Raw genomic sequence first — 9,046 nt, forward strand, 5'->3', positions numbered from 1 at the left:
AAAATTACAGTTTGCTATTTACAAACTATATGACAAATGGAAAAAAACCTGACTTGATAAACAAAATTATGCACAAATTGTGATTACATATAAGGTTGGAAACACCAAGGAAAGAGGAAGAAAATGCAATCACAGATGGTAGCCCGTGGGCAAATCATTAGCATTTCCCCTCTATTTCTGCACTGTCTGATATGTTGTCATTTCTCCATTTAATTAAAAACAAATACCTTTTAAAACGTGGGAACTTCAGATGCCTTCCACTGAGAATCTTTCCCAACCCTTCGCTAAGGAGTCAGACGACTCCCCATTTTGCAGATGACAAAATGGAGGGTCAACGAAGGTGGTAAGCATCTAATTCCAACTGCGAGCTAGACGCAGCACAGGGATTCAGAACTGATGTCTTTCTCCCTGCTTCCAAGAGTACCGAGGCGACCTGTTGAGCAGGTGGTCTGATAAAGTGAAAGTGAAGTCGCTCAGTCCTGTCCGACTCTTTGCGACCCCATGGACTGTAGCCTACCAGGCTCCTCAGTCCATGGAATTTTCCAGGCGAGAGTACTGGAGTGGGTTGTCATTTCCTTTCTCCAGGGGATCTTCCCAACCCAGGGATCGAACCCAAGTCTCCCGCACTGCAGGCAGACGCTTTAGCACGGGAAAATTTTCTGCGAAGGCTGAGTTTGAACTCGCGCGCTGCTGGCCCCACCCTGAAGCCCCGCCCAGGCCATGAGGGCGGAGCGGAGGTTTCCATGGCGACGGCAAACAAGGCCCTGACTGGAGGGCGGCTGCTGGGCTGCTACTCTTGCCGCCACCATGATTCCCCCAGCGGACTCTCTGCTTAAGTATGACACCCCGGTGTTGGTGAGCCGGAACACTGAGAAACGGAGCCCCAAAGTAAGCACGAGTCTCAGAGGGTGGGGGAGCAGGAAGCTCCGTTAGGGTAAGACAGGGGCTGGGCCGAAGGTCGGGAGTCCCGAGGGACGGAGGCTGCAGTCACTGGGAGGAAAGGGAACTGGGACCTGAGGAGAGGGGCAGAAGAAGACCAAGTACTGGGTGATCCCAAAGGGCAGAGTAGAATGGGGAAGGAAGTCACAGGGCAATGTGACAAGTCTTTTTAGGGTCCCAGGGTCCCAGAATAGATCTGATAGTGATGCCCCATCACTAGAGCAGAGGCCTGAGCAGCTGGGCCAGACACATCTGTCTCAAGGAGATGCAAGCATTGGGTTGGGGTGGAACCAGAGGTGCTTCATGGCCTTCAGCTCTGAAACAGAACTTCTGCTGAGAGGACAGACGGGGAAAAGTGAGCTGGGGATAGGGGAGGGATGTGCAGGAAACCTGGAGCAATCCAGGGGCCCAGGGAGTGTGGAGCTGAGTGTCTGAGTCGCCTCCTGCCCCAACCTGTCCCTCCTTCTCAGGCTCGGCCACTGAAAGTCAGCCCCCAGCAGCCTGGACCTTCGGGTCCCGTCCCACAGCCACCCAAGACCAAGCTCCCCTCAACTTCCTGTGTCCCAGATCCTACAAAGCAAGCAGAAGAAATCTTGAATGCCATCCTGCCCCCAAGGTAAACAAGCAGTGGCTGGGGAAGGCCTAAGCTTTCGCTTCCCAGAACTTGGGATTGTGAGAGGAGGCTCCGTGACTCTGTTTCTGACTGAGATTTCTTCCCAACATCCCAGAGTTTCTAGAACTTGCAGATGGCTAGATCCTGGGAGGGTCCAGGGAGACCTCTTCTCTATTCACCATCATTTCCTGAGTCTCTCACCCAGGCTTGTGGCTTTAAATATCATCTGTATATCAATGGTTCCCATGGGTCTTTTTGCAGCCCTGTCCTCTCCCCTAAACTCCAAATGTATATATTCTACTGTTTACTCATTACCTTCATGAAGATGTCCAAGGAACATCTCAAACTCAACATGTTCAAATTAAATCACAATGTCTTTCTTCCCCTAACCAGCACATTCTCAGTCTTCTCCTTTCCACTAGGGGCTCAGGCCACTTTTCATTCCCTTTGATCTCTCCCATCACATGTCTGGGAATGCTCACATTCTCTTGTCTCCGTTGTTCTTGTTTCCAGTCACTAAATCGTATCTGATTCTTTGTAACCTCATGGACTGTAGCACGCCAGGCTCCTCTGTCCTTCACTATCTCCCAGAGTTTGCTCAGATTCATGTCCATTGAGTCAGTGATGCTATCTAACCATCTTATCTCTGCCACCCCTTTCTCCTTTTGCCTCTACCTTCAAATTACTTTCCAAATCTGACTGCTTTTCACTCTGCTTCCACCATCTTATTCCTAGTCACTGTCACCTGCACTACTGCGATGGTCTCCTACCTGAAAACTCTGCTGCCACTCTTCCCCTATAATCTATTCCCCACACAACCCCAAAATCACAAGTCAGATCGTGCCAGTCTTCTTACAGAAACTGTAATGGCGTCCCATCTCGCTCAGACTAAAATCCAAAGTCCTTACAACAACCCAGAAGACCTGGCACGACCTGGTCCCTGAGGTATCCAGGATCTTCTCTCTTTTGTTATTCTCTTCCTAGTTCACGGGGCTAATGCCACGAGGGCCTCTGCTTGCTGTTTCTGAAACACATCAATGACTTTCCCACCATAGGACCTTCTCACCGCCAAGGATCCTCTCCCCCTGATATCCTCCCGATTCCCTTGTTCCTTCACTCAAGTCTTGCTCAAATGTCCTCTCCTCAAGGAAACCTTCTGCAGACTCCTTTATATAAGGAGAGCTCCCTTCTTACCCTGCTTCTTTCTTCTGCAGCCACATTGATCAATAGCATCCTTTTCAACTATTTTTATGTAATAAGGTGATAGAAGTTTTGAGGGTGATTTTCACTTGCTTCCCTCTCAACAACGCATGGAATCCTCTCCCTCAAGGTGGCTCTGCCCTCAGACTGCCCCTTGTGATTCCAGAACCTGGCTGTGTCTCTGATACAAGGTTCACTATGGGCGTCAACATAGGTACCCGCCCCCCGAGTACATACCTGCACCTCTTTTTGTTGACACAAGGCTTATGGTCTCCTGTGTCTCCTACCCCCCAAGTCAGTGGGTATTGACACTGGGCCTCCCATTCAGATCAAGCAACATCCAGATAAATCTGTGCTCAGCATGTTAGGAGTGGGAGATCTGGAATGTTGGTGATGACTTCACAGAGGATCGTGGGAGAATGAAGACTGCCCAGCCCCAAGGTAGGGGCCCTATGGAGGTGGCACCGTGGGTGTGGCTTTGGAGCCACACACGCTTCAAGGAAGAGAGATGGGGGATTCTGGTGGGTCAGGGACAGAGCTGCCCCTCCCTCCTCTCAGGCAGAGAGTGCCAAGGGCCACCTCTGCTCAGGTCCTGAGGACCTTGTGTGGTGGATGGGGCTGGCTCAGCCTGGCTGTGTCTGTCCTGCAGGGAGTGGGTGGAGGACACGCAGCTATGGATCCAGCAGGTGTCCAGCACCCCCAGCACCAGGATGGACGTGGTTCACCTCCAGGAACAGCTGGACCTGAAGCTGCAGCAGCGGCAGGCCCGGGAGACGGGCATCTGCCCAGTGCGCCGGGAGCTGTACTCACAGTGTTTTGGTGAGTGGTCCAAGAGGGAGGCTACACCACCCTCTACTGCCTCCTTCCCTTCTTCAGTAGAGACCCGGGCCCTGAGTCCGCCGGAACTGAGCCCATCCCATCCTGGAATGTCTGTCTCCCCCCAGCTACCCCACCGAGGAACTGCTGACTGCGCCGTCTCCCCTCCTGCCCCCTCTCCTGCCAGCCCCCACCCACTGCTGACTGCGCCGTCTCCCCTCCTGCCCCCTCTCCTGCCAGCCCCCACCCACTGCTGACTGCGCCGTCTCCCCTCCTGCCCCCTCTCCTGCCAGCCCCCACCCTGCCAGTCACCGTGTTCCTGGTGACTTGGTTCCCCACCCCGCAGCAGCTGCTTGGAGTAAGATGAGAAATTCCCACCCCCATGGGACCCCTTCCATTTGTTCTTTTCAAAGGTTTCTATAAGAAACATAGATTAATTTTTTAATCAGAAAAATTTCATGTTCTATATTTATATCCATCTATCAACATCAGGCCTTGGTCCAGAAAAGTGTTTCAGGGTGACTTGTTGTGACTCAGTAGACCCAGGGCCTTTTTGTTTTTTAGCCCATACCATGTGGCATGTGGGATCTTAGTTCCCCAACCAAGGATTGAACCCAGGCTCCCTGCGTTGGGAGCATGGAGTCTTAACCACTGGACCAACAGGGAAGTCCCCAGACCCAGGGATTTGAGATCTCCCTCCTTGGGTGCTGGTGTCAGATGACTGGCCCTCAGTATAGTCTCACTGGCCCACGTGGACTCCGACACGCAAAGGGCATCCAAACCCTGTGGCAGCTGCTGCCCAGGGGCTGGCAGGTTCCCTTCAGTTTGAGGATGATTCTGGCTTGTGCTCCCTGTCAGCATTTATGGAGATGTTTCCAGCCCCAAACCAGTCCACCCAAGGGGGCACAGAGGATTTCCCAGCTACTTTAAAACAGCCACCATCTTTATAATGAAAAAGTCAGATTGCTTTGAATAGCACCCAGTTTCTGCCTAACAGTGGACCAGAAGGGCCCCCTGGCTGTAGACACACCGAGCTCGTTTCCATTTGCCCTGGCCAAGCCAGGCCTGCTGATGGCCTGTCCTCCCAAGTGCCAAGTTCAGAGAAGTCATGACAGGGCCCCCGAGACCTGCCTATCTCCAAGTGAGGACAAACCCTACTGCCCTTCTCAGTAGGAAGGCGGTTTGCAGGACAGTTGTCATTTCCCCTCCCGCCTGTTTTCTCTGACCTCGCTATGTACACTTTGGCAGATGAGCTGATCCGCGAGGTCACCATCAACTGTGCAGAGCGGGGGCTGCTGCTGCTGCGGGTAAGGGACGAGATCCGCATGACCATCGCTGCCTACCAGACCCTGTACGAAAGCAGCGTGGCGTTCGGCATGAGGAAGGCGCTGCAGGCCGAGCAGGGGAAGTCAGACATGGAGAGGAAAGTGAGTGGGTTCACCAGGAGCCTCTGAGCCTCTACGACTCTTCTGTCCACCTCAGGGCCACAGCCTGTCACGCCAGCACCCAACTCTGGCCTCTGAAGGTGCTCTCCCATCACCTCAGTGAGGACCCTTTGGTTCAGTGTCATGGCAGGTCCTCGGGTGATAGAACTGTCTCCCCTTGGTCAAGCCCTGCCAGTCACTGGCCTCCCACTGGGTGGCAGTACAGACCCTGGCAATGCCTTGGGTCGGGCAGCTGTGTCCCAAGTCCCCTCCACCCTGGGACTCACACTGCCCCATCCGCTTGGCTTGGCGACATCTCAGGATGACTGGGGTTTCTTCCACAGATTGCAGAGTTAGAAACGGAAAAGCGAGATCTGGAGAGGCAAGTGAACGAGCAGAAGGCAAAATGTGAGGCCGTTGAGAAGCGGGAGAGCGAGAGGCGACAGGTGGAAGAGAAGAAGCACAATGAGGAGATACAGTTTCTGAAGCGGACAAATCAGCAGCTGAAGGTAACCGTTGCACCGGCCCAGGTGGAGCACCCCCAGCCCCAGCCCCTGCCAGCCAAGCAGAGCAGCCCAAGCATTCTGCCCTACACTGACTTTCAGTACTGCCAAGGAGTCAAGGAAGCGTTTGGGGAGCGGTGAGGGATCAGAACGCAGATTCTCTGTCCTTCTGGTTTTGGAGACAGGTTCTGTTCTCAACTCTAAACCCCCGTGACTCCTCAGCCTGGCTCTCCAGCGGGTTTTTGTTTCCCTTCGGGTAAAAGTTGGCTATCTTCTGGGAGAGGTTGGTGCGTCAAAGGTGGGACTTCTGTCCTGTGGCAGCTGGCATTTCAGAGCCTCCTCAGATGGGGCTGGGTCTCTCCAGTGGGCTTTCAGGGGTGTGCTTTCCTATTGCAGTTGCCTAGAAAGGAGGCACTGCATTTGGGGTGGGGGGGGCGGGGGTAAGGGAAGGCCCTTTGAGAGGGAAGAACCAATTCAAATCAGGAAACTTCTGGTACATGATCAGAGGAACACGGCTGTAGGAGTTTTTCATCAAAGCCCTTTTGCTGACAGCATACTTTAATCCAACTGAGCTGAAGGGAGGGAGGTGGACTAGTGAAAAGGGCTGGGCAGGGGGCCAGGCCTCGGAAACTCCAGGCTGTCTCTGGTCCAGAGGCTCTCAGAGGTTGGGCTCCAGACAGCACCATCCTTATCACCACAGCTTTTAGAAATACAAATCGTTGGGCCCGGTCCAGAGCTGCCCAATCAGAATCTTTGGGGTTGGGGGCCAGCAAGCCAGTCTAACCGGGTCTCCAGGTGATTCTGATCATCGCTCAAGTTTGAGAACCACTGCTCTAGACATCGGAGAAGGCAATGGCAAACCACTCCAGTACTCTTGCCTAGAAAATCCCATGGACGGAGGAGCCTGGTAGGCTGCAGTCCGTGGGGTCGCGAAGAGTCGGACGCGACTGAGTGACTTCACTTTCACACACTAGAGAAGGAAATGGCAACCCATTCCAGTGTTCTTGCCTGGAGAATCCCAGAGACAGGGGAGCCTGGTGGGCTGCCGTCTATGGGGTCACACAGAGTCGGACACGACTGAAGTGACTTAGCAGCAGCAGCAGCAGCTCTAGACATATAGCCTATTGGTGTACAATATCCGTCTCCCATGGCCCTGGCTCGGGGGGCCCCTGGATGTATCTCCCTCTCCTCCCTAGTTTCACAGAAGCTTACATTCTTGCCATTGGCAGGCTTGTGGGTGCTACAAGCCAAGAAGGCCAAGCATTTGAGATAAAGAAGGGCTTGTGTTAATTGCTAGTGGAGGATGACAGATTTTCTCCTTGGCAAGTTGAACAAAACAAACTTTCGCAGCCAGATGTGAATCTGTTTACTTAGCAGTCTCTAAGGCTGCCTCCTTTATCTGCCATATTCTTTCATCATAAGCCCAAGTTCCCCAGTGCCTCCTATGGTATTGGCGGCAAGAGCAAAGCAGAATACCTTGGCATCTTTCTAACATTTACAAGCAACCTTGTTATCCCTGGGGCAAAGGACTCTTTAGAAGTGAGTTATTTTTATTGGCTCAAAGCTGCACTCCAAATAAAGCACTGTTTGCAGTCCCCAGGATAGACCTACTTAAAGGTCTGTCCACACACCATGATAGTGAATTATTTTACTGGCTGCCACAGGAGCAGAGTAAGTAACTCCCAAGTGTCTGAAGCTTTACATACAAGATGGACAGCTCCCTACTCACCGGTAGCAATTTTCTCTAATTGGGTGTCAAGTTGTCTCAGTGGCTGAAAATTTGCTGTTTCCCAAAACTCTTGTCCCAGCAGAGCTCCCAGGCTCCCAAACGAGAGAGCCAAATGTTTAACTTAGCAGAAGTATTCAGGCCTGAAATGTGAGCCATGAAAAAACCACTATTTCAACAACTTTTATTCAATTTCCTTTTCAATGCCTTATATTATACACTGAGCAGCTATTGTATGGAAAGCAGGCCAGCTCTGATTTCTCCTAATGCAGCAAGACTGAATGCCAAGCCAAAAACCAGCTAATCTAAAAAACATGGAGTTGGGAATGAAGGGAAAAAATAATTGGAGTGGCAGCATTTGGATCATTCTTCCAGGGGACTTTTGTCACCTCTCAGCTATTTGTGTTAGGCTGCATGTTTCAAATATTAATGGAGTTTGTTTCTGTTTTTCAGGCCCAACTGGAAGGCATTATTGCACCAAAGAAGTGATAATTTCCACGTGGGTCTCGGCAAGCACTAACGACCCCATCACAAGCCCTTTGTAATAAAAATCTAGTTTCCTGAGTGACGAAGCCATACCCCCGCCCCTCAGCACCACCTACGTATCTGTCAGAAGTCATAGCACTGCTCCCAAGTGCTGTGCAACACCTCAGGTCTGAGAGCCAGGCTCCAGGCTGGACAAAGGAAGGCAGTGCAGCCCAGGTAGTCTGCACACGTGGCCAGCCTTGGGACCTGCCAACTCCGACAGTGAGACTTAGAACCCAGCCCGCCCGGCTGTACCCGTCTCAGGTGGGGCCGCTGCTTTCTCATCGTCTCTCCACCCTATCACTCATTTCTGGTCGCAGGAAGCTCTACCCCGTCTCCAGTCCACAGCTCACCTTGTCCCTTAACCTCGCCCTGGGTTCCCCGGGACTCAGTCTTGTCCTTATTTGATGTCTTTTCATCGTCCATACTCCAATGAAGTCCTAACACCTCATTTTGGAGTTTTCAGTGGATACCGTTTCGTCTTATCCCTGCTCACCAAGTCACTGGGCCCTTTCCTCCCTGCCACTGCCTACTGCTGGGTAAGAGGCAATGGCAAGGAGTCAAACCCACAAGTTTCAAAAAAGTGAGTGTCTGCTGGAAAGAAAGAGAGGTCGAGATGTCCACTGTGAGCTGCCTGGACCTTGCTCCTCCCCCACTGATTGGATCTTTTCCCCTTACTCTGCAGAAAATAAAACACCGGCCCTACAACCCTCTGACTAGCCCACACCTCACATGCAGTTCTCGTTATTATTAGTGACCAGGCCATGGCGAGGAGACAACTGCATTTTACTCTTCCTCGTAAGCTAGACTCAAAAAGTTTGGAGGCTCAGAAGTCTTCTGGTTTCACAGACCCAGAAGACTAAATTAGCGACACAAATCTGACTCAGGGCAGACTAGCAAAATGACTAAGTTCCATCATTGAAACATCCCAAGTAGCATAACTAAGAAGGCTCTAACATCTCCCCTCACTGGAAGGCGTTAGGTGCTCAATGCTCCCATGAAGAGGTGCTCGGACCTTTCGCCTGTCTGGTGAGGTCTTCCAGGCTCCCTCAGAGAACTGCAGGCCAACAAGAACAGCTGTGTTCCACTGAGTCCAACAAGCCCTCTATACTTTCATCTCAAATCTGAAGTCACAGCTTTTACCCTCATCCAGGTGTCCTGAGGAACGAGTCCCCAGATTCCACTAAAACAGCCTGTCTGTGCTCTGTCCTCTTCATGGGAAAGCGCTGTGGCCACGGAGATGTGCTACATCCACATCCTTGACTGTAAAGCACTCATGTCCTAACTGGGTTCTCTTAAC

At 52.0% G+C, this 9,046-nt stretch overlaps 1 protein-coding gene across 1 annotated transcript; it reads left to right on the forward strand.

Moving 5' to 3' along the window:
* Positions 1–752: 752 nt before the first annotated feature.
* DNALI1 (dynein axonemal light intermediate chain 1) lies at positions 753–7,807 on the forward strand. The gene is made up of 6 exons (XM_055402654.2): positions 753–888; positions 1,410–1,555; positions 3,402–3,571; positions 4,817–4,995; positions 5,337–5,501; positions 7,675–7,807. Exons 1-6 carry the CDS (start codon positions 808–810, stop codon positions 7,708–7,710), a joined length of 777 nt encoding a protein of 258 aa, XP_055258629.2. The 5' UTR covers positions 753–807; the 3' UTR covers positions 7,711–7,807.
* The last annotated feature ends 1,239 nt before the right edge of the window (positions 7,808–9,046 follow it).

This window comes from Moschus berezovskii, chromosome 4 (genome assembly GCF_049115385.1).
Source record: "Moschus berezovskii isolate FMDL1 chromosome 4, NW_MosBer_1.0, whole genome shotgun sequence".
Classification (NCBI taxonomy): Eukaryota; Metazoa; Chordata; class Mammalia; order Artiodactyla; family Moschidae; genus Moschus; species Moschus berezovskii.

Coding starts and splice junctions, on each gene's coding strand:
- DNALI1 (XM_055402654.2), top strand. CDS start 808: ATGATTCCCCCAGCGGACTCTCTGCTTAAGTATGACACCCCGGTGTTG. Junction 889..1,409: donor CTGAGAAACGGAGCCCCAAA/GTAAGCACGAGT, acceptor CCTCCTTCTCAG/GCTCGGCCACTGAAAGTCAG. Junction 5,502..7,674: donor GGACAAATCAGCAGCTGAAG/GTAACCGTTGCA, acceptor TCTGTTTTTCAG/GCCCAACTGGAAGGCATTAT.